The following is a 26,227-nucleotide window of genomic DNA, read 5'->3' as shown; positions in this document are numbered from 1 at the left end:
TATAACCAATCCGGTACATTTTCCATAAGTTCTGGGAGGATCCAATACATACCCTGACGTAGAATATAGGCTTGATGGTACCTATAGAAATTTGGAAAATTTACCCCTCCCTCCTTAATTGATTTTTGCAAAGTTACTAAAGCTATTCTAGGTGTTTTACCAAGCCAAAGAAATTTTGTTAAAATGCTATTGAGCTTTTTATAAAAAGACCCCTGAAAATAAATAGGTATCATACTCATTTGGTAGCAAACTACAGGTAACATCATCATTTTAATAGTTTGAACTCTTCCCCACCAAGAAATATGTAATGGGTTCCATTGCTCACATAACTCTGTAACTTTTTTTAATACAAATTTTTCATTCTCTTTTACAGTATCTTCAATTGTATTTTTAACTTGAATGCCAAGATATTTAAATCCTTCTTCTTTCCATATGAATGGAAAAGTATCAAATAATCCTTTTACACAATGAACATTCAAGGGTATAATTTCAGATTTATTCCAATTAATTTTATATCCTGAAAATTTACCAAACTTATCAATTAATTCCAATAAAGAAGATAAGGTTGACTCTGGATTTCTCAAATAAAGTAAAATATCATCAGCATAAGCCGAAATTTTATATTCCATATCTGAATATGGAATACCTTGTATCTCCCTCTTTTGTTGTATTGCTAACAATAAGGGTTCTAATACAACATCAAATAATAAAGGAGATAGAGGACAACCTTGTCTAACTCCCCTCTGCAATTGAAAACCATCAGATATCTTATTATTAATATTTAGTCTTGCAATCGGGAAGCTATACAATGTTTTTACCATTTGTATAAATCCAGAACCTATACCAAACCATTCTAAAGCCTGATACATAAAATTCCATTCTACCCTATCAAATGCTTTTTCAGCATCTAATGAAACTGTAAAAGCCGGTTCATCCATTTTTTTTTATAAGTTTAACATGTGAAACAATAATCTAGAGTTATTAGAAGAATGTCTTTTAGCAACGAAACCCGTTTGATGCATATCTATAATATGTGGGAGAGCTTTGGCTAATCTCAAAGCCAAAATTTTCGCCAAAAGTTTATTATCAACATTTATCAAAGATATAGGCCTGTAGTTTGAAACCAAAGTAGGATCTTTATTTGGCTTAGGCAAAACAATTATTATTGATTCAGCCATAGTACCTTTAATATTACCTTTTATAAGTTGTGTCTGATATAAATTTAGTAAATATGGGGAAAGGATATTTTGAAATGTTTTATAAAATTCTACTGTATAACCATCACCACCTGGAGCGGATCCAACTCTAAGAGATCTCAATGCTGTTTCTAATTCTTTTAATGATATAGGTTCATCTAAACTCCGTTTTATATGATCAGGAACCTTAGGTCCATTAATTAAATCTAAAAAATTTTTTCCATCTTTTTGTCTCTCCAAATAAGGCTCGGTAGAATACAGGTCCTTATAAAATTTTAAAAATTGTTTTAATATTATATTTGTTTGATTTGTTATTATACCATTATCATCTTTTATTCCATTGATATTAGTTTTCCTTTTTTTTGCTTTAAGATAATTTGCCAATAGTCTCCCCGCCTTATTAGAATTTCCATAATACATTGTTTGCTTGGAAAACAAATCTCTTCTTATCATTTTTGAAGTTAATTCATTATATTTACCTTTTGCTTTCAAAAGAGCTTGCAAAATTTCATTTTCCCATTTACTTACCAATTTAGCTTCTAATATTTTTATTTCTTTTTCTAATTCTATGTATTGTATTTTAATCTGTTTTCTAATAAAAGCTGAATATGATATAATATTTCCCCTCATAGTTGCTTTAAATGCATCCCATACATTCTCTATAGATGTATCCTCCACTAAATTTAGTTGAAAAAATTCATTAATTTGTATTTTAAAATTTTCCAAAAATTTGTCATCTACAAGCAATGCATTATCAAATCTCCAAATAGGTCTACCATTTTCTAATTGATCTAATTGTAATTCTATCCATACTCCCGCATGATCTGAAATAATAATAGGATCTATGGAAGCTTTAATCACCTGTTGCACTTTATTTGTTGAAACAAAAATATAATCTATTCTTGAAAATGATTTATGAACCTGTGAACAAAATGAAAATTCCTGATCATTAAAATGAAGAATACGCCATATATCTTTCAAATCACATGATTGAACCAAATTATCTAAACCTAAAGATTTTATACTTTTACCAGGTTTTTATCCAATAATGGATCCATTACAGCATTAAAATCTCCAGCCACCACTAGATTAGAAGCAGCCAGTGGTAACAACATATTCTGTAATTTTTTAAAAAATTCTGATTGATTCGAATTAGGGGCATATATATTAAACAACGTCAAGGCATCATTTCCCATACCTATATCAATATGTATCCATCTTCCATGTGGATCTGAATTTTTTACCTTAATCTTGGCCGTACATTTTTTATTTATAAGGATTGCTACCCCTGCTTTTTTACCCTCTGCTGGAGCAAAAAAACATTCCTTTACCCACCCACCCGATAGTTTCTGTGATTCCTTTATACTAAGATGGGTCTCCTGCAGACAGTAAATATCCGCATTTTGCTTTTTTAAAAATGTTAATACTTTTTTCCTTTTGATTACGTGATTCAGGCCATTGACGTTAATAGAATATATCTTAAAAGACATTATACATTTTAATACTTCTCATTATAGTCTTTTTCTCCTCTTCCTTCATATTTAGAATCCAAAAAATATTTTTCATGACACACATATTTACCCCTAGAATATCTAATCCCATGTTTTTTTTTCCCTTAATCATAGTAAATACTCTCCTTTTCCCTCCCTTTCCCACCCAATACAATGGCTGCTTAAGGATACACATTGGAACTGTAACCCAAATATTCTCCTCCCCTCTAGGCATTCAATATTCAATCAAATTCCCCTTCTATCTATTTATATTAACCTTTAATATCTTTAGTCATATTTTCTTAACATTTCATTAATGTATCTTTATCCATTTAACAGTTTTTAATTTATATTTCCTTAGTATTATTATTTACATCATAAAATTTTATCTTAAACATATATTTAGTATATTATTGATGTTTTTCCTATATCTTGCTCTTTCTTTCTTATAAATTTTTATTGTCTTTTCTTTATATCATTTTTTTTTTTCTTTTTCCAGATATTTCAATATTTCATACTTTTATAGTTATTTCATAAAGTCATCAAAACTCATCTTAAAATTTTATGTTAAAATATCATAGATTCTGGTTTAGAAAGAAAAGCTTTTAGTTTTTCTGGATCCTCGAAATATAAGGATTTATCTCCAGATGATACTCTCATTTTCGCCGGATAATATAGACCATATTTAAAACCTTTTTCTTTTAGTTGAGGTCTCATGTCTAATAGTCTCTTTCTTTTATTTGCTGTGTTTTTGGCAAAGTCCGGCAAGAACCATATTCTAGATCCTTTATAGTTTAGATTTTTGTCTTTCTTTGCTGAATTTAATATTTCTAATGCTTGTTGGTATCTAAGCATTTTGAAAATTATTGGTCTTGGCCTGCTTTTATTTTCTGTATTTTTAACTGGAATCCTATGCGCTCTTTCTATTTCTAGTGGTTGTTTCAAGTCCAGTTGTAGTATTTTTGGAATTAAATTTTCTAGAAAAAGGATAGTATTTTTTCCCTCTAAATTTTCTTGTATTCCAAAAAGTTTAATGTTTTTCCTTCTTCCTCTATTCTCATAGTCTTCCAGTTGATCTTTCAATTTATTTAATTCCAGACTATCATTTTTACATCTGTTTGTTTCGCTTTCTATGACCTCCATTTTGGATTCTAATTCAGTTGTTCTTTTGTTATTACTTTCCATTTGTCTATGAATGTTTAATATTTCTTCCTTCATTTCAGACATATTGGTTACTGTTTCCTTAAGCATTTGTTTGATTTGTCTTAGTTCTTCCATAACTTCTGCTTTACTCAATATGTCAGGTTCTTCAATAGGAAGTGGGATCTTGCTTGGTGTTATTTGATCTTGTTTTTGTCTTTTTGCTGATGTGCCAGCCTCATTTTTGTTTTGCCTGGTACTTGCCATGCTGTTGTTTCTTTTTTAGTGGATTTTATTTATTCAGTTTTGTTAGGAATCTTAAAATATCTTTCAGTCACAATTTTTTGTAATCTGTCTTTGATATTTTTTTTTTATTTATTTTTTTTTTTTACACCAGTGTTGCGTTGTTCTAGCACTAAGCAGATTGCAAATCAGTCACTCTGTCCAAATATAATAGTCAACAAAAGAGAAATCCTTTTCCTCTTCTTCTCAAGCCTCTCTCTCTCAGAATTTCATTCTGATTTCAAGCAGCAGAAATTTTCTCAACAGTAATTTCTTGTTAGTTATCTGCTTTATTGTCTCAATGAGAAAGGAAAAAGACACAAGCCTCCTTTTAATGTCTTTCAGCTCTTTAGAAATCTCAGTGTTCAACACTATGTTATTCAGCACAGAAGAATTTTTTTTTTTTTTTTTTTTTCTCAGGCTTTACTTTGACGTCAGGCAGGAGAGGGCTATATCAAACTGTCATATTTTTATCTTTGACAGGCAGCCCTCTATCCCAATCAGTCTGAATTGTAAACTTTTCTATTTATTAATTAAATGGAGTATTCAATGTTCTACCTTTTAAAAGTATCTTGATTTTGTATCTCAAGAAACTGCTTCAAGCAGAGGATAATTTGATCTTTCTCAGAACTCCAACTCAATACCGGCAGGAGAGAGCTGCTTCAAACTGTCTCAGCTTTAGATTGTTAAACTGACAACTGCCTTATAATGAGATCGATTTTTTTTTTTTTTTTTCAATACTTCAAGTAATTAGTTGATTTCCCAGGGCTCCGACTGGCTGTAAAGGGCGATTTCAAACCGCCACAGCTCAGGAATTCAACCGACAACAGGCTTCACACTAGAATCAGTCTTTCTCTTACTTCCCTTCCCTTTTTGGTCAGTTTAAATTTCTAACATCTCTTCTCTATACCGTGCCGATCCAACTTTCTCTATTCAATAGTCTGTCCTCACAAAAAGAAACCGGCAAAAGGACAATACTGATCTCCCTCGTTCACCACCCGTAGGGCTCTGAGTCAGCGCCGGCAGGAGAAATCAAACCGCCACACAAATCAACTGACAGCAGCTTCACAATTAGATCAGTTCTTTTCCTTTTAACTTTTAGTCAGTTTTCATCGCTCCAGCAAACCTCCTCCTCAGTCTCCTACTGTTTCAGTAAGGAGAAAATTTGCCGATTCTTTGCCCTCAGAGTCTCTGTTCAGCGCGGGCAAGAGAGGTCTGTTTCAAACCGCCACAGCTCTATCCCTTTTTAATTTTTCTCGCTGCAAGCCTCTCTTTCTCAATACCCATAAATTTTACATTCATTGGCCAATTCAAGTTTTTATCTATCTTCACTCTCTTTTTCGCCGTTTCAGCCCAGATAAAAGCCGGTAAAATTACCTTCCCTCAGCTTTTTTTGATGTCGGCACTCTGACTTTTCAGCTGTTATTCTCTCAATCTTCAACTTCAGGCTTAATAGGGTAACATCATCATCATTAATAATTATTTTTTGATGTAATCTTCAAGAAGGGAATAATATTTTTTATCTTCAGTTGCCTAGATGAAGAGGAGCTTAGCGATTACACGTCCATTCGTGTTCGCGTTAAGCCACGCCCCTTTTTAAAATTGTTTTTGATATTTTTTACTTTTTTTTTTTTTTTTAAAGTAATGTCTCTTACCTTTCCTTCTCAGTCTGCAGCCATCCAAAATGTGGAAAATCAACCATCCATTTTCCTGTCTCTTTCAGTCTGTACATCTTAGCTCCAATGCCAGAAAATTTACTTGCTGCTTTTGGCTTTCCTTGAACTAGGAAGTTTTTAATTACACTGCTGTGTTGAGTAGGTCCTCACTCGTTGTATATTAATTGCATGTAGCAGGGGTTCCAAAAATCAGATTCAGTCACTTCCATGGCCCTTCCTAGCTCACTTATAATTTATTTTTTTTATTTTTTTTTTTAATTATTTATTCAGTTTTAACTCTTGCAACAAGTGTACAATATTCAATCAGATAATTCGTACAAATCACTTGACATTCTAACAATTATTGTCAAATGCATATAAAAAAGACCCCTCTCCCACCCATCCCATTCATCAGGAATAAACCCATTAAATCACATAACATACCTCCCCATCCCCACATTAAATATAGTCCTATGTAATAAAAAGGTGTCCAAGGTGTCTAATCATTAGAATATGCAATCAATGGCCCCCAAATCTTTTTGAAACTATTATAATTTCCTTGCTGTATAGCAAGCACTCTCTCCATTTTATAAATATGACAAACTGAATTCCACCAAAAGGTATAATTAAGTTTAGTATAGTCTTTCCAATTTCCAGTAATATGTTGAATGGCAACCCCCTATCCTATGATACTTATAATTTATTAAGATTTGAAGAGAGTGTATGAACTGAGTTTGGAGAGCCTTGGTGAACCTAACACCCAATAAAGTGCAAAAAAGTCATTTATAATTTTTAAAAAAATTCTCCTGAAGCTGATTGTGATTTGTGATGGGGCTGTTCTGCAGGTGAGGGGTAGATTTTTTTTTCAGTGAGATTAAGATTTGTTTTACAAATTTGTAAATAACAGCAGCCTATAAAATATTCAGTAACGCTAGAGCCATCATCATGTTGATCCTCAGCATTTTAATGAATATCTCATTTAGGCCCCTCTTTCATCCTTTTCCATCCATCCCACTGTTCCCTCTCCATCACCACATCCAACATTACTCCCGCTCATCGCTCTCTTCCCCATGCATCTCTACCTCACTCCTCTCCCACCACCATGTCCAAATAATTCACTCTCCCTCCCTATGCCCAACAAGTCTCCTCTTTCTTCATCTCCCTATGTTCACCATCTCTTTCCCTCTCTCAGACACCCAATTCTCCCTTTCTATTCCCTTCCTCATCTCAGCATCTCCCTCACTCCCTGAATTCTTCCATCCTCATGCTCCCCTTCTTCCGTCCCTTCATTCTGTGTCCCAAGTTCATGCCCCCTCCCTCCTTCCTTCCATCATTTGTACGAAGTTTGTGCTTCCTCCCTCTCGAGTCCCAACTCCCTCCCTCCATTCTGTGCCTCCAACGGGTGTTTACCTTCTGGCCGGCTCCCTCCTCCTCACTACCACCGTCATTTTTCTGCATATAGCTGTGGGTGGCAGCTCCTACACGCTTCCATCGAAACATCAGAGGGAAGGCTTCCAGCTTAGCCGTGGGACACGCGAGGAACCGCTGCCTGCAGCTTTGTGCAGAGAAACGTCTGTGGCAGGAAGGAGGGAGCCGGCCAGAAGGTAAACACCCAGGGGCAGCAATAAGCAAAATGCCGTATCGCCCTTAAGCCTGGCTGCATGAAATACCTTGCTGGGCTGTGGTTGGACATCTCTGTTCTAGATAGAAAAATTACCCATGACATTATGAATGGATTAATGGAATTCATTTAGCAAAAAATTTAAACTTCTAGTTTTGTAAAACTTTAATAAAACATTTTTGAACTGAAAAAAAAAAACATTGCATGAATATACAGCATCATGCTACATAATTAAAAACGAATCATTATTTCAAGATGAATAACTTTTGGACTATAATGTATATTAGGTCCCCTTTTATCAAGCCGTGGTAGAGCTTTTTAGCATGAGGTAAATGCTCCAATGCTTATAGATAAATGCTCCGAAGCTAAAACGCTCTACTGCAGCTTGATAAAAGGGGGACTTAATAGAAAAAAGCATTTTTTAAAAAATAATCTAATTTAAATTTTAAAAATCATTGATTTTTTTTTTATTCACCCTGTCCTAAATACTTCTATTTTTTTTTTTATTAAATCTTTATTTATTTTCAAACTAAAACAGTGCAATACAAACAAAAAAGCAATAAGTACTACATTCATCGTCCTAAATACAGTACTTCTTTTTAAAAGTTCTTTTAAATATAAAATAAGTTTGGTGCTATTAAAGTATGGTTTTAGCCAACTGTAGGGTAATTGTATAAGAGGATGCCTAGCCAGGAAAGATGCATAGGTTGTACCTTTATACTTTTGTGAAATTACCCCAGGAAAAATAGATGTTTACCCGTGCTCTGATTCATTAACTATTCTCTGTACTCTTTTAAAATCTCTAATATTGTAAAGCTATATGGTGCCTGTTTATATATTGTGGCCCCATATACACTGTAAAGAGATTATTGGTCTAGTACTAATATATACTTCATAATATATGTATATATTAATTCTTTATTTTTCATTTGTATGGACCTTCGGATATCAATTGGACCATGAATAATGCCCAGCAATCTCATCTTCATCAGTCCACTTTATTGTTTATTTACTCAAAACTCTAAAATTCATTTAGTTTCATACTTATTCTTAATTTCATAATTCCATAACTATTTCTTCATTGTATTTCATTTTAGTTTCCTTCATTTCCTTACTTAATGTCTTTTTCTTCTAATTTAATCTTATTACTTAGCTACTTAGCTTCGAGGTTAGCTCTCAAATGTTCATCAATGCCACCTCTCCCGACATGCATGCTTCAAACAATGTTTTTCTTCAGGGTCGAGGGGAACTACAAAACATACAAAACTTTTAAAATCCAACTCTCTTCTCAGTTTTTTGTTTTTTTTTAATTCATTCAAACCTTGCAAACACTGGTGACCTCTCAAATGTAAACACATTATACTCTGCTTAACGTCGTGCAAGCACTTTATCTAAAAATTGTTACTTGTGGGGTTTGCTTCAAAACACACTAGTTCAAGCCCAACCTTTTAAGATATAGTTTAGTTCAGATATAAGCTTATTCAAATGGAAATTAGCTAAGATATAGAGTTATCTCTTACCAATCAAGTGTGTGCAGTCTTTCTTCAAACATGGCCACAGTTTGTAATCTCCTGAATATAAAGCAGCTGCAAACTCCCCGTTTGAACGTCTGACGTCAGCCAGAGGGCTGACCTATTGCTAGGCAACCAGCTCATGAAATCAGCACTATACTTCAAAACTATTGCTCAGATCGAGGAGAGCACTGCTAGCTCTAATGAATAAAGCTGGAAAATACAAAACTACTGCAGGCTCCTCGTCAGTCTGCTAGGCAACCTAGTCATGCTATCATCACTGACAGACTTATTATTTAGATAATAGAAAACCATTCTATTTCCTCATTGAGCTCTATTGGCTCTAATGATTTGAGCTGGAAAATCCATCTCTGTTCTTTCATTGCCAATCGTGTGCTGTTGTGTATCAGTAAGAATATATGCCTCTGTGCATATTTTATAAAATGCATACATAAAATGTCAGTGCCACCCCATACTACGTATCCTCTACCCTTGGGAACACTTATGCAAGTATCATGTAAAAGTTGACTGTATACCTACCTACTTTTACACACACATAACCTTCTGCATGCACTAGTCCCTGTGGTAAGGGTAGTGCTTTAACCATATTATTGTTAATCTCTTTTCTTTCCTTGGTCTTTCTGCTATGCTATAAGGAATGAACCAGTGATATTCAGTTTGATTACCATGGAAACTTAAATCACCTAGTCTAAATGAAACAAAAAATTGTACTCTGTCAGTGTCACCAGCAATCATTTCATAATTTTGGGTAAAGGTGGGGAGTACTAAAAGATTTTTATTTATTACACTTAATAGAGACCTCTCGTAAGATTTCCCAAAACTGTCCTTATGACTCCCTCCGCAAGGATGCATAAATTCAGTTTGTCTATACATTTCCTCCTCCCTATTTGTGGTTTCGATGTTCATGGTTTCGATTGGCCGTGATTTATTTTTTTTTTTTAGGGGGGAAATCCCCCCTGTGTTTTGGACCTTCCCTGCCTCCCTCTCACCTTCCCCCCGGCATCCCGGCCTTACCTGCTGGTCTAGCGGGCTTTCGGAGAAGGAGCAATCTTCCTACGCTCCTGCCCCGTGCAGATTGCCAATAGGAAATGGCTGCTGTGAGCTCCCGTAGTCTCTCGTGGGAGCTCACGGCAGCCATTTCCTATTGGCTATCTGCATGGGGCAGGAGCGTAGGAAGATTGCTCCTGCCCCGAAAGCCCGCTAGACCACCATATAAGGCCGGCACAGGCTGCCCAGCCCAGAGAGGAACGATCTTCACACTGCCTGGTCCGACACCAAAGCAGGGAAAGAGAAGCACCCACACTGGCCCCTGCAAACATGCACGAAAGGAGGCGATAGGAGGCAGAGACCACCAGGTAAGGTCTGGGTGTGGGTCAGAGCCAGCACAAAGTTATTTGCAATTTTTCACACTTCGCAGTCCGGCTCTGCCCCTAACCCCCGCGAATACTGAGGGAGAAGTGCACTGAGTTTCAAAGGTATGCCTATTCAGTGTGGAGATCCTGAAGATGCATTTGGCTGTGGAGTAACCTGATTAATTCTGAGATGTGCTGCTGTATGATGGGCCTGTAGACCATTGTTGGATAAGCAATGAGTGGATAATCTCCCCATAGTTGCTGGCAATTTAGGTTGTAATGGTAGGAAGTTGTATATCTTTTCTCAAAACACTATCAATTATTTAGGCTATTTACCCTTTCTGATACTAAACAATTTTGTTGTATCTTACAAAGACTCTCTGTAGTTATGGTTTTACTATTTCTTCAATTGATCTATTTCCTTATTATATCATCCTTTAGAACTCTACAAATTTTGGACTTGGATAAGCTTAGGTATTGTTTTCATGTTAACTTTGCTTTATGATATTTTTAACCATATATAAAATGGTAATTTTAGAAAGACTGTCTACATATTTTGTGTACAGAAAGTGGGCTACTGAAAATTTGTCTTCATATGCACATATAGGACTGTAGGCAGGCAACAATCCTACATATACTTTTATACAGTATGAGGCATATTTTTCAAAGCACTTAGACACACAAAGTTCCATAGGTTACTATGGTATTTTGTCTAAGTCACAGGTGTCAAACTCAAGGCCCGCGGGTCGAATTTGGCCTGCCTGCCTGTTTTATATGGCCTGCGGTCCAATGTCCCCGGTGTTATCTTGTAGCCAGCTCCCTCCTCACAGCTGCAGTGTGCACGAAGTCGCGTGCAGTGGCTCCTCACACGTCCTGCACCTCATCCAGAAGCATTCTCTCTGACGTTGCGACGTCAAAGAGAAGGCTTCTGTTTCAGGGGCAGGACGTGCAAGAAGCTGCTGCACGCGGCTTCATGCACACTGCGGCTGTAAAGAAGAGGGAAGCGGCCACAAGATAACATCGCGGGCATTGGACCATGGGCCGCATAAAACGGCCAGATGGGAGCCAGCCAGACACCCGCAGGGAGGGAGACAACGAAGGTAGGGGAATGATTTTATTTTCAATTTAGTGTTTGAATTGTGTCAATTTTGAGAATTTTAATCTGCTGTCTATATTTTGCACTGTTCAGGAAGAAATTCATTTGTTTCTTTTTCTCTGGAGTTGTACTGCATGCAGAGTCTTGAATCTTAGGTTTTCCTTTGCATATATTAGTACTTTTAGTTTTTGGTACTGAATTTGCATAAGGGTTATCTGTGTTCTAGTAGGAATGAATGTTGAGAAGCATACCATGTACTTTGTGTAGTTTAATTATGTGGTTAACCATTATGTGTTGTTAATAAAGATTATATTGTGTGTGTGTATATATGAAAAATGAATGGAAAAAAGGTGTTATAATTAGTACTATTATGGGGATGGGGTCTGGGGCGGAGATTGGGCAGGGTCTGGCCCACGACTTAGCCTGTATTTTAGATTTTGGCCCCTTAGAAACATAGAAGATGACGGCAGAAAAGTGCTACAGCCCATCAAGTCTGCCCACTCTGCTTACCCACCCCCTGTCTATGCCCTAATGACCCAATTTTCTTATCTTGACCCTCGTAGGGATCCCACATGGGTATCCCATTTATTCTTAAAGTCTGGCACACTGTCTGCCTCGATCACCTGCACTGGAAGCTTGTTCCAATGATCAACCACTCTCTCTGTGAAGAAATACTTTCTGGTGTCGCCATGAAATTTTCCGCCCCTGAGTTTGAGCGGGTGCCCTCTTGTGGCCGAGGGTCCCTTGATAAAGAAAATATCATCTTCCACTTCGACACGTCCCATGAGGTACTTAAATGTTTCGATCATGTCTCCCCTCTCCTTAATGTGATTGAGTTTGACACCCCTGGTCTAAGTGCTTTGAAAATGAGTTCCTAAGTGCATAAAGTAGGCCTTTCCAGGTGTTTGAGGTTTGCATGTTGCATAACCCAGCAGACATACATGGAGCAGACATAAACATGCAAATATATATATTTGCAGCCACTGGTTACATGTATAAACAGCAATTTCAGAAGGGAACATATGTGCAACTTCCCTTTCTAAAATCGCATTTTATGTATACCATATATATTTGAATATAAACCTATCCAAATATAAACCAAGGTAACCTTTTATCCTCCTAAAAAGGGGGAAAAAGTTGACATGAATAGAAACCGAAAGTTTGTGTTCAAATACCTAGGCTCCTTCCCCATGCAGTCTCCCTCTTGAAAATGGCTACCATCAGTGCTAGTGTCTTGTCCTCCACTCCCCCTCCCCCCCACACAAGCTGACTAATGCTGGTATTCTCCCTTCCACCTTCCCTGATGACCATTGGCATTAGTGTCCTGTCCTCCAATCCACTCCTCCCCCATGACCATTGATGCTAGTATCCTCCCGTCCCTTTGGACCGATGACCAGCATTGGTGTCCTCCCCTCTACCCAATGACCATCAGCACTATGATCAACCCCTCCCCCTCAATGGCCATGTGCTAGTGTCTGTTCTGGTCCTGTTCTCCACTTAATCCCCATACCCTTTTCCCCAAAATGACAGGTACTGCAGTCTGACATAGTGACCTCACAATGACCTGACCCAACAGGCATTGCACTTATCTGTGTTGAACAAAGTTCACAGCAATGCTCCATGCTGGACCTTTGAGCATCTATGCATTCTCAAATTTGATGAGTTGACATGGCAGTGCTTAAGCACATGCAATTAGTTGTTCAAGGCTTCACACCGGTTCAGCGTGGAGAATTGCTGTAAACTTCATTCAACAAGGGTAAATGCAATTCCGGTTGGTGTTGGGGTGGGGGTGTTGGTATACATGACAGACTGCAGCAATGGTTATCTTGGGGGAAGAGGGGTAGAGTAGAGGACAGAACCCAACCAGACATTAGTACATGGTAGAGCTGCCTGATTCAAATCAATTAACTGTTTCACTTTGAATTGATTAATTTTCAGGAAACTCAAACTCACCGATTCATCATCAGTGGCACAAGCCTCTTCACTGCTGATCTATTCTGCGCAGGCCTGCTTGGACCTGTCTCTCTGCCAGAGCCCTTCCTTCTAGTGTAACTTGACCCTGTTTGCGAAGCACGGGATTGCATCTGAGGGAGGTACTTTGGCAAGGGGAATGACTGAGTGGGCCTGTGTTCAGTGTGGGGCACAAAGGTTGAAGTGATCCCTCCCTCCTATCCTCCTGTGAAGGCACTTCCCAACCGCCCTCCTCCTTCTCTATGAGATTTGACAGCAGCGATGGCGAGCGGGAAGAGGCAGCAGCTCGGAACAGGCTACTCCTAGCCGGCCCCACCAGGGCCTTTCCTCTAGCATCACTGGTATCATTTGTGTGTTTTTTCACAGATGCTTCTGCAGAAGCTGCAGGGTCCCACTTTTTGCCCATTGGATGTTAATACCTTCCCCTGTGGGGAATCAAGAATGAAGAACTCTCGATCAGGAGTAGATTCGGGCATTGGCGAGAGCGTGCTGGTCTCTAGCATTGCACACACAATGACCAGTGAGAGACTGTATACACCCTCCATTACAACTTGCTCTCCTGCTTTTCACAATTTGGTGGAACTCTGCTTGCAACAGGACCCGGAAAAAAGGTATTAAATTTATCACATCTGTACAATTATCTTAATAGTTGAAAAATGCTATAATTTATCATCCTTACAATACAAGGGACTGATAGTATAGTATTGTGAGTTGGTAGAAAAGGTTTATCTTCCTGAGGATGAGGACATTGGGAGTCCAGTCCAATTGTAGATTTTTCAGTGTAAATGTTATTCTAGATAAGGAATTCTCTATTGCTTTATCTTTGCGGGGACGGGTGGGATGGAGGAGATTCTGGTTGGGACAGATTGGGATGGGTGGTATTCTGGTTCGGGATGAGTGGAGATGGGCAAAATTTCTGTCCCCGCGCAACTCTATCACAGACTTCTTAGATTTGCCACATCTGTTCAGCTTAGCCCTGCCTAGAGGGAAGTGCATAATGCTTGTGGATCAAGACTTCATTTTACTGAAGTTAAAGTATTTTGCCTGTTGTGTGTAAATGATGACTTAGAATAAGGAGGTAGATTTCTCATCCTCAAGGTGCAGTAGTGAACAAGAACACAGTGTTTGAAGGGAGTGCAGAAGAGAAAACCAATGAGGAAAGGAGAGAGAAGAAAGTGATCAGATAAGGAAAGGCATGTGTGCGCGCTAGACTAAGAAGGTTGAGACAATGTGACGAGGAAGGTAGGGTTTGTATTTCTTTGCTCCTTTAAGCATAGTTGCTCTGGTTTAACTTTTTCAATTTCTTTGCTCCTTTAAGCATAGTTGCTCTTCCCATGTGACTTTCTATTCATATCAGATTATATGTTGTATTCCAGGCCATCAGCTAGCAGTTTGCTGACCCATGCTTTCTTTAAACAGGTGAGTCATATCAGTTTGGCTTTCTTACAACATTAGTCAATAGCAAAATTTGGTGAAAAGAAGTGCTGTGGATAAAAAGATAATCAGAGCTTTCCAAACCTCTACTAGGAGCCCTACAAACTGTTTTCACGGTATTCTCAAGGGATTTGCATAAGAGAAAATAGCATTCATTAGAGGCAGTGCATCTCATACGATAACCCAAAAACCTGACTGGTTCTGGGGTGCCCAAGAAAGGTTTGGGAAGCCTGATTTTAAATACTGTACTTTTTCAATCTGAAGATACATTTTCTTTACAACACTTCAGTATGTATTTTAAACGCCATCTCTTCATGAAGGGATGACAATTAGCCTGTACTATTCTTAGAAGAATTTTACTTTCCGAGAGAGAGAGAGAGGACTAGGATTGGACCAGAGCAGATGGGGCTAGGAAGTGTGTCGAGCTCCATACTCATGGAGATGATGCGGTATATAAACTTAAGGTTTAGATTAGATTAGATTAGATTAGGATGGAGTTAGGGTCTCCAGAGCAGAAACTGGTTGGAACTAGGGGAGAGAGGGAGAAGGGGAATAGAGCAGAAGATGACTAAAGGGGGGGGAATCAGATGATGGATATGGAGTGGGGAGAAGGGGAACAGATGATGACTTAGGACTTGGTGATTGAGTGGGAGATTGATTATTGGGGAGCAGAGCAGGGAATTATGGATAGGAGAGAAGGAGTAGGAATTTTGAGGGGATAGTAAATAATTAGCAGTTTTAGGTAGTGTGGGGTTATATTGATGGGTTGAGAGAATGAGTAAGGATGTGATATGAGGGCTAAGAGAAGAGGGCAGGAAAAGGAGATGACGTGGGAAAAGGTTGAGACATAATGCAAATGACTTGGAAGAGTAGAGAGAGAATGGAATACATTGAAAAGGGATGGCGGTGTTGGGGAAGGGTATGGGAGGAAAGGGATGGGTCTCTGAAGAGGTTGAGGAAGGGTGGGAATGGGGTTAAAATGGTGAAAGAGAAGCAGTAGGGCATGAAGTATAGGTTAAGAAATATAAGAATACCCTTGGAGGCAAGGGAAGGATGGAGCTGGGACTGATAGGATGAAGAGATGCAGTGCAAGGTAGATGAGGGTTTAAAGGGTACAGAGGATGGGGACTAAGGAAATTGGTGAAAGGTATGGTGAAGGGTTTAGGAGACTGGGAAAGGGAGACAGAGAGGGCAACTGGAAAGGGAATTAGAGAGAGATGGTAAAACCAGTAGGTAGATGAGAGAAAAAATGCAGAAAAAGGAAGGAGGGAGGAATAAACAAAATATTATAAGTGCCAGACAGAGAAGGAAAAGAAGAAGACAAGAGGCAAGAAATGAATTGGAAAAGCCAACCTGGAAAAGAATTTAGGAGAAGGCTGACAAATGGGAAGTGAAAGAGTTTGGGACCAGCTCAGTTAGAAAAATAAAATGCTGAACCAACTAAAAGGTGGAAAAAATATTATTTAATACTTTTTAAGGACTGAGATGTGTCTGCTTTGTGAAATAATATAAACGACTGGGGAAGTATAAGGAGAAAGTTCCTGAAGGTCAATGATATCCTAACACTAGTAAAGGAACCAATAAAGCTACTTTAAATGCTTTTAACCTAGAGTAGTGCTCAGACTCCAAAGGTGGATTGTAAGAACTCAATGTGGGGACAAACCCCTGTAGAGATTCTTATGGTATCTAACATTGCACCATTTTGTGGTTAAAGGTAGTTTAAAGTACTGTTTAAGCCATGTTCATGATTCATTAATCCATAAAGAAGCGTAATGTCCAAATGTGAATAAACTTCAAATTGATAATTTCTAAAATAGACTTAGCTTGAAAAATATCAACAGCATGTGTTCAGCTGGGTCCTGACGCGTTTCGCCGCTATGGCTTCCTCAGAGAACCCGCTAAATAGCTGGAAATGTTCAATGCTGTGAATATCCTAAACATACAAAACACAGTGCATGTGGTTATAAAGCTGAAAATACAAGTAAATAGTCAATGCCTATAAAACGCTCACAGCACTACCGGCTGAGTACCTGATTCAAAAAATAATTTTTCTGTTTCCTGTGACGTAAGTGCTCAGCTGAGCACCCCATATTTATACTGTGGAAGATGTGGAAGCGGGTTCTCTGAGGAAGCCACAGCGGCGAAACGCGTCAGGACCCAGCTGAACACATGCTGTTGATATTTTTCAAGCTAAGTCTATTTTTGAAATTATCAATTTGAAGTTTATTCACATTTGGACATTACGCTTCTTTATGGATTAATGAATCATGAACATGGCTTAAACAGTACTTTAAACTACCTTTAACCACAAAATGGTGCAATGATAGATACCATAAGAATCTCTACAGGGGTTTGTCCCCACATTGAGTTCTTACAATCCACCTTTGGAGTCTGAGCACTACTCTAGGTTAAAAGCATTTAAAGTAGCTTTATTGATGCTTTGTGAAATATACATTTTTTTCTATTTTTTATTTTGCAGAGTACAGGAGAAAATACATTTCTGTTTCTCTTTTACCAGTATATGCATTGCTTATAAAAATCTGGCTTTGTTGGGGGGGTTTTTTTTAAGAGGGTGGGGTCTCCATTTCATGGTTTTTATGGCTCCCTGTTTTGTATCACATGAGGGTCTGCCCATGTTCTGCTTGTGCGACTGCAAGTATATTGGCACTCTAGAGTCCAATGTAGTATTTATAGTACTGCCTTTTCATAGGAGGGTTAGGGTTGTTATGGTGTGTTTAAGTTTTCTGTATAGATTTTGATTGTCTTTTGTTATTTCATAGTGTTTGGCCCTATTTGAAATCAGACTTTGGGGCAAGGGCCACCAAAGGCAGCTCTAGTTGTCACTAGAGAATGGCTTGAGGAAAAAATTATTCCCTATCCCAGCAAGCTCAGTCCCTATCCCTGCCCCATCCCCGCAAACTGTCTGGTACCATCCGTACAAGCCTTGAATAGTTATGATTTTATACTAAACTTATTTTATTAAAGTATAAAAAGAATATTCTGTACAATTGTCATTTTATAAATCACATATAAACAGAACAAGGATCAACAAAACCCCTGTCTCTCCTTTTTTCGGATATCTCCCTGTGTCCACCTTCTCCCCTCTTACTCCCTTACACCAATATGTCTATTATTCTCTTTCCTCCCTCTGTTTCCTGTGTTCAGTATTTCACTTTCTTCATCCACTTGGTTCAGCATCATCTCTTTCCCTTCACTCTCCTCTTCCCTACAGCTCCAACATCTCTCTCCTTTTCCTCCAGCTTCAGTCACCCCTCAATATAGTTACAGCACATCTCTCCCTTCCCTCCTGCTCCCCCACAAACTGAAACAGCAACTGGTCTTCTTCAAGACAATGCAGTTCCTCACAAGATGGCCATTATGCAGCAGAAATTGGTAAATCTTCACTTTGAAGTTCTGAAACACCTGGCCTACTTACTTGATTTGGCCTCTTTGGACTACTACCTCTTGCCTAACCTCACTTCAAGGGAAGAAAGTTTTCAAGCATTGAGGATGCTACATTAGCTGTGGATGAATAGTTTGCAGCATAACAAAAATAATTTTTCTTGGATGAGTTAAAGAAGTTAGAACAACAAAGCCGTAAGTGTGTGGAGCTCAGTAATGAATAAGTAGAGTAAATATATTTTTTAAATCCCATAGCTTGTTGTTTTCTTTACAAAGCCAAGAACTTACTAGCACTCCCCCGTTTAATATGTAAACCACAGTACCACAGAAAGGCAGTACGGTCAAACCTCGGTTTACGAGTGCTGTGGTTTGCGAGTGTTTTGCAAGATGAGCAAAACATTCTCGCAAATTGTGACTCGCAAACCGAGCATTGACTCGATTTGCGAGTCCCCCCGCCTGCTAACTGGTATTGCCTCCCGCAAACCAGCATCCCCCCGCCTGCCCAAACTGAATGCTTACCCCCAATATGGCACCGGCACGCAACACCAACCCACAGGAGGTGCCGGTGCCTGAAGATCGTGCCCCTCCCCCAACTGGGTCTTGAGCATCTGCGCATGCTCAAGGCCTTCTGGCTCCCACCTCTCTCCAAGATTCTTGGAGAGAACGAGAGCCAGAAGGCCTTGAGCATGCACAGATGCTCAAGACCCAGTCGGGGGAGGGGCACAATCTTCAGGCACCGGCACCTCCTATGGGTTGGTGCTGCGTGCCGGTGCCACATTGGGAGTAAGCATTCAGTTTGGGCGGGGGAGAGGGGCGATGCTGGTTTGCGGGGGGGGGGGGGAGTTGTGGAAGGGCATCACTGGCCTCAGGGGTTGGGGGATCTTATGGAGATATGGGGTGGAGCAGCGCCGGTGGCCATGGGGGAGAGGAGGTGGAACGAATCAAGCGAGTTTCCCTTACTTTCTATGGGGAAACTCGCTTTGATATACGAGTAAATTGGTTTATGAGCATGCTTCTGGAACGAATTATGCTCGTAAACCAAGGTTCCACTGTATATCAAATCCCTTCCTCCTTTTCTTTTCCTTGCAGTTGTTGAAGTTTCAAAATGCAGTTTTACTACAAGCAAAGTGGCTTGCATTGTAGAGCAATATAGTTGTTGGGATAAAAAAATTAGTAATAGTTTAATTTATTGTAGTTGCAGTACTTTTACTTTTACTTAAAAATTAAGCAATAATTTTTTACTTTCTGTTAAGTAAATTTATTGTACGTTGGTCACTGTACTTTGACCTAGTACTTTGAACAATAGTAGTGGTAATTTTAGTGAAAATTTGATAGAAGAGAATTCAACTTTTCAAGACCACATGGAAATACGTAACCCATTTCCTTTCTTTTTTTTCTAAGGCAAAAGACCAAACAAACGGCTCATTGCTCTCACTGTTGCCTCCTGGCATTGAGCATAAAAGAACACAGTTCCTGACAGCAGCCCCCTGGAATGAGCCAGATTACACTGTTCCAAGTGAAGAGTATCCAGACTGGGAATTTTAGAAGGATACAGCAAACCATTTTACCTCTTACTGTGGCAATACCTAACCGGATTTCCATATACTGTGCTAGATGAGTATGCACCAGATGTGTGCTTGAAAATACAAGTAAAGTACTGGAAAACATTTCTATTAACATTTTTTTAAGAACTATATCTGAGTCAATGGAGGCACTGTCAGGGTGCAACTACTGTAGAAGTCTTGGAATTTACTGCAGAGACTGTTTTATGTTTCAACGACTGTATTCCTTTTTCAGCCAAATTATGTAATTATGCACGAGTCTTCCAATCACATTTAACTCTCCACGTGTAATTATCATTTGTTTCATTTGAAACTCCCTGAACTGGAAATGCCAGAAACAGTGGCTAAATTACGTTGTGCTGCTACAGTTTTCTTCAGATCTAAGAGCCAGGCAAATACGTAGAGGCTAGAAAGGTCATTGATTAAGTCCTCAATCCCCTTTCTTGCTAGTGACTTTCCTCCTAAGCAGCTCTTCCTTCCTTTTCATATTGGTGCCTGTCAAGCAGCTGCTCCTTGACCTCCTTGGAACATATTTCTTATTTAGTGAGGAAAAAAACACTGGGGGAAGGGGTCAATGCAGAAAGCCACGTGGTAGAGTCGCACACAGATGTCTGAGCACATGGTTTTTACCATGAGATTAACGTCAGAGCCTGCAGGACACATGCACACAAAGGATCTGAAGTTAGGGCAGCTTCACTGTGTGCATGTCCAAACAAAATGAAAATACCAACAGCGCATGAACCAGATTATTGTTCTGTGCATAAATATTAGCCTTTCAAAAATGTACGAGAGAGGTTAATATTCCTGCACATTCTGGTTCATGTTCAGATATGTGCTGGTACTTTTGTTTTCTTCAGACACGTGCAGAGCTGTTACTGCCAATTCTGTCTTTTAAAGTTGCAGTTAATTGCTTTGGATGCAGAAGAAAAGAAAAAGCTAGCATTAATTCCTCTTGACTAACCCTTCTGTGCTGCCTGAGACCTGGTGGTTAATTTTTCGTACTGTGCATGAATTCAAATCCTCTGTTTACGTCTGTGCATTGCAGAGGAATACTTAATGGCCTTATTACCATTCATATACTGTGTGCTTACCCACATGTACTTTGTAAGTTAATTTATGTGCTGAATCCCTATGTGCATTGTGCACCCAGCAATGTCTTTGTATACCTTGTGGTACCCAAACACTTCTGTTCAAGGTGGCTTTCTATATTGGCCCCAGGATGAGAAAAGAGGAGCAGTTTCAGGGCTGGGTGTCACACTCTTATTTGGTTTTCCGTGCCAGTTTGCCAGACCAAAAATTCAACCAGCATGCCAACCCAGCACCCAGGATTTCCACAGCCTTACAGTAGCATATACTAATGGTACCAAGTAGGCCTTCTTATAATTAGGCTTACAAGTGGCTTTTCTATGTGAGACGCACTCTTACTCCAAAAATATGTAGGCTACTGCCAGTCACAAGTCCAAAATCTCATACATTAAATTAAATTCATTCGACGATTTATTGTGGATCTCAAGTGTTCACAGTTATACCACCACTAGAACAAGTCTCGTCGTATAACTATCTTGTGAGCAATCATCGGTCCACTAAATCATTTATTCTACAATTTAATTTGATTTTTATCTTATTTATTTCATATTATACCATTCACTAACGTTTCACTCTCTTTATACACAATAGAGCTTCCTCAGGAACAATATAATTACTTTTCTTATGCTTTATTGTTTAGTGCCGATAAAAGTAATTATATTGTTAGCACGTATTTTCTGTTGTGCTGAATCCCCTGCATAGCCACTGAGATAAGATCCAGTATCAAGCCCAGAGATTCTTGCACTCGGTATATGCAATGACCATCCAAATCGGGGTCCGTTGTAATGTTGCAAGAGAGTGATCCAAAAATAACAATTAAAAAGAAAAAAATAATAATAAACAGTGTGAAATCCACTGTCCAATATAATACAAAACGTCTGTGTGCAATACACTCAAAAGTTCAAAATGCAGTAAACTCCAACTGTCATTCCCCGACTCAGGCCGAGTTTCATTTGTCTTCTTCTGGAGGAATGAAACTTGGTTTTTATTTCTGGATTGTACTGAGCGTACTATTTATACTTCAAAAGAAGAAAATAGTATTAAAAATCATTTTTATTATAAGCAACAATGAATATAAATTTATGAATATAAATTTATATTCAAATTGTGCATGGCAGTTCACCATTCAGATTTCTCCCTGGAATAATTGAAAAATGCCAAGTAATTTTCAATCAGATAAAAGGTACCTGAGCATAGCCTGAGATTTATTTCAACACGCAGGAGATGTCTGTGACATCATAACCTGATGACGTACTATATTGACACGTAACATGATAGGCCATTCAATTTCGTGATTTAGACCAAAGGGGAGACCGTATTCCACTCAAAAATTATCTTCTGCTTCCTATAAACAAGATGACGTGCAAGGTCCCCACCTCCCCTTTGGTTTAATTTAAATAAAACCACAAAACGTAAATCATTTAATCAATGACCATATTGCAGTCAATGATTTGTTAAAGGGACCTCCAATTTTTGAGTCCTTATAGTGCTCAAATGAATTATATGAGTCTTAATTTGACGCGGTGTTTGCCCTATATAGTTCAAACCATATGGGCAAACTATACAATACATTGGTATAGATCAGTGGTTCCCAAACCCTGTTCTGTCCAGTCGGGTTTTCAAGATATCCCTAATGAATATGCATGAGAGAGATTTGCATACCTGTCACTTCCATTATATGCAATCTCTCTCATGCATATTCATTAGGGATATCTTGAAAACCCGACTGGCTGGGGGTCCCCCAGGACAGGGTTTGAGAACCACTGGTATAGATGAAAAACTTGAAAACTATGTGGTTTCTGCATTGTGTTGTTTCGGTAGCATAAGAACAAATTGAACATTGTCCACATTTAAAATGGCCTGAATTATAATTATTTTCTTGATTTTCTTCTTTTGGGGCTATTAACAGTTCTAAGTTTTTGCTGTAAGTAAATGCAAATTTTGGGACTTTTCTAACCATAAAAATAGCCTTACTGGGTCCATCTTGCTCAGTATCTCATCTCCATGGAGGCCAATCCTATCACAAGTACCTGGCAAAAACCCAAATAGTAGCAGCATCCCATACTACCAATCCATGGCAAGCAGTGTCCTCCCCCATGTCTGTCACAACAGCAGACTATGGACTTTTCCTCCAGGAACTTGTCAAATACTTTTTTAAAACTAGCCACATTAACTGCTCTTACCACATCCTCTGGCAATGTGTTCCAGAGCTTAACTATTCTCCGAATGAAAAAATATTTCCTTCTATTGGTTTTAAAAGTATTACTCAGTAACTTTGAGTGTCCCCTAGTCTTTGTAAATCTTAATGCAGTAAAAAAAATTGATCGACTTGTACCTGTTCTACACCACTAGGATTTTGTATCTCCCTTTCAATCATATATTCCAGGTATGTGCCAATATTTTAAAATCAAAGAGTGCACCAAGTGCAAATGTGATGAATACGGGAGTATACATACTACAGAGTTTAATTTTTCTTTGTTTGTTCCAACATCTGTCAACCATTCTTTATATAAAGCTCTCTTGATTTGGATGGTCATATCATATACTGAGTGCAAGAATCTCTGGGCTTGATACTTGATCTTATCTCACTGGCTATGCAGGGGATTTTGGGATATTATTAAGAACATAATTGCAACTTGTGAGCCTTTTTGTGGATGAAGATTGAATATCTTGTAACTTTAAGACAAGTAATTAATATTTCTTCTTGTCTTTTGTTATAATTAAAATTTTGTTATTGATATTTAGGGAACAAAATGTAGTGATGATGGTTCCCCTTATCATTAGTCCACTTTGGAATGACCTATGAGTAGGAGCATTGAGCACACTTCACATTACAATTGAATTTAATCATTGAAAAATTATTATTAAACATTTCTTTTTATGTAGGCACTAATTTTTGAATTATGGACCTAAATGTTGGCATGTAAATGTCGACTTATGTGGCAATCATGTGTTTAATTCCCATTATACAATATGGACTGGATTCAGTAAATGGCACCCAAATTTGGATGCTGGACAAAATCAGCGTACTCCAAGATGAGCACTCCTTATAGAAGAGTGCTTAGATCCCATTCCTGTGCCTAAATTTGGGCACCGGTATGTATGCTAGTTGAAACCTGGTGTAAATGCCAGCACCCAATCTTGACATTTGGGCACGGGAATGGTGCTATTCTATAACTCTATGCACAGATTTTTGGAATGCCCCACCCTTTAGTCACATCTCTTTTGGAGTTGCACTCTAGGGCATTTGGGCACACAGAGTGGCCAGGAAGATGCAAGTGCAAATATTTAATAGTGCCAATTAACTGCAATAATTGATTCTTAGCATCAATTTATTGCTAATTAATTTGCACACACATTACATAGAATTTGAGGGTATATACTGTACTTAGCATGCAATATTTTATCACGTAATTTTAGTTGACTTTTCCTGAATTGATCACTTACTTTCCTCTCTGAATTTGTAACATTGGTTTGTAAAAAAAAAAAAAAAAAAAAGATACAGAACTGGAAATACTAGAAGGCTTGCAGCTGGATTAAAAAATTAAAACTGCTTCAAAGGGTATGAGATAGTTTGGAATTCATTAATAGCTCTGTAGAGCTTGTGCCGTGACCATGATCCATAATATTTATCACTGATCCATTTTTCAACTCATATTTACTGAACTGGAAGATTTAAATGATTCTCTGATGATTGTTGTTCTTGTTCCTCCTATCAGGAATTTGTTTGCCTTATGTCTCATTGTTCTACTAATTTGTTTAATCAAAGTATTTTTCACAGTAAAGATTAGAGAAAGTGTACGAGAAACAGTATTCTTAGCTACAGATGTTCTTGTGAGGGAGCCAAAACCCATCCAGCTGTGATTAGGGCACAGGCTTTTCGGAGTCTTTCATCTTATAAGTCAGTGGTTCAAATCTGGCCAAGATCAGTGGTGACTTGTGGTAATACATGGAATGAATTAGTTTTCTCAATTCTATTTCAAGCCTGGAACTAATGAACATTTGATTTGTTCAGAGGTTCAGCAAGAAAGCCAAATAATTGTGAAAACTGAATTATTCTTTCTCACTACAAGTAAACAAACCCTCCAGAGTAGCCTTATTAAAAAAAAAAAAAAATCTTACTATACATTGGCAGGGGTGTGTGAAGAACCTTGTACTGCTTCTGCTGTGCCTGTTCTATGAATTAAAGGAGGATTTTTTTTTTTTTTTTTTTTCTAGCACAAAGAAGCACATGTGCTCAATTAACTAGAAAGTTAAAAAAAAACCCAAATGTAGAAAGTAGCAGCAGAGAAAGCCCACAGGTTCTTCCAAACTGTTCTTTCTTGATACACTGCCACCAGAACTGCCCAATCTCAGGATTCACTCACTTAAAACAAAGCCATTTTCTTAATTAATGGATATAAATACTTTATCACAATCTCTATGCAATAATTGGAAAGAATGACTTTTGTAATTAATAGTAATACCAAATCTTGCTTCTTAGTTTGTTCCCTTTCAACTACAAGCAAAATCAGAGTAGGGTTGGATTTATTGTTAAAGTACTCTTTTGGAGTGTTGCAGGAGAGAATTTTCCCCCTTACTCCCCCATCCTAAGCTTAACCCCTTTCCTCTGCCTGTGAGGGTAGGGGAAAGCATAATTATTCACCTGTAGCAGGCAGATATTATCACATGTGGGTGATGTCAGCCACGGAACCCTTCACGGACAGTCAAAAAGTGTACTGTCACTTTAAACCTTTAACACTGCCCACACTATGCACTTGCTGGTGCCTTCATGCTTGACGGCTCACAGGACCATCAGTTCAATTAAAAAAAAAAAAAAAAGTCAATCATGGGAGGTGGGAGGGTTGTGAGAATGATTGCCTGCTGCCCTCAGATAACACCTGCTACAGTTGAGTAATTATGCTTTATCTGAGGACAAGCAGGCAAGTTATTCTCACATGTGGGACTCGGCTGCCAGGAACAGCTTTTGAGAGAGGGTTAATGATGACAACTACCATGAGCCTGGTGAAACCAAAAGGGTTGGCATTTAAGTGAAGAATAAATTTTGTAGTACTGCCTGACCAAACCAACTATCCAGCCTGGAATGATTTTCCAATCAGTAGGATGTGAAGGTATGAATTGAGGACCAGATGGCTGATTTACAAATGTCCTCAGTGGGCGTGGAACATAGATGAGCTACTGAAATCGTCATTGTTTGAACTTTATGTGCAGTGACATGGCCTTCAAGCGTCAGCCCAACCCGAGCATAGCAGAAGAAGATACAGCCTGCCTGGTTCTTTTGGTGAGAGGAGCTCCCAACTCCAGCTTGTTCAGATCAAAAGACAGGAACAGTTCAGTGGAAGTTCTGTGAGTTTTGGTGAAATCATGTAATAAGCAAGTTTTGGTGATCCATGTAATAAGCAAGAGCA

At 38.3% G+C, this 26,227-nt stretch overlaps 1 protein-coding gene across 4 annotated transcripts in view; it reads left to right on the top strand.

The window, feature by feature from the left end:
- The window catches only part of STRADB (STE20 related adaptor beta), a 106,821-nt gene extending 83,864 nt beyond the window's left edge, over nucleotides 1–22,957 (top strand). For all 4 annotated transcript variants that reach the window (XM_033944585.1, XM_033944583.1, XM_033944584.1 and 1 more), the window contains 3 exons: nucleotides 13,702–13,946; nucleotides 14,712–14,754; nucleotides 19,573–22,957. In XM_033944585.1, coding sequence (XP_033800476.1) covers nucleotides 13,702–13,946; nucleotides 14,712–14,754; nucleotides 19,573–19,716 — 432 coding nt within the window. In that variant the 3' untranslated portion in view covers nucleotides 19,717–22,957. The remainder of the gene's footprint in view (nucleotides 1–13,701; nucleotides 13,947–14,711; nucleotides 14,755–19,572) is intronic.
- The last annotated feature ends 3,270 nt before the right edge of the window (nucleotides 22,958–26,227 follow it).

This window comes from Geotrypetes seraphini, chromosome 5 (genome assembly GCF_902459505.1).
Source record: "Geotrypetes seraphini chromosome 5, aGeoSer1.1, whole genome shotgun sequence".
Classification (NCBI taxonomy): Eukaryota; Metazoa; Chordata; class Amphibia; order Gymnophiona; family Dermophiidae; genus Geotrypetes; species Geotrypetes seraphini.
The sequence above is the reverse complement of the archived record's forward strand: the minus strand, read 5'-3'. Positions and strand labels throughout refer to the sequence as shown.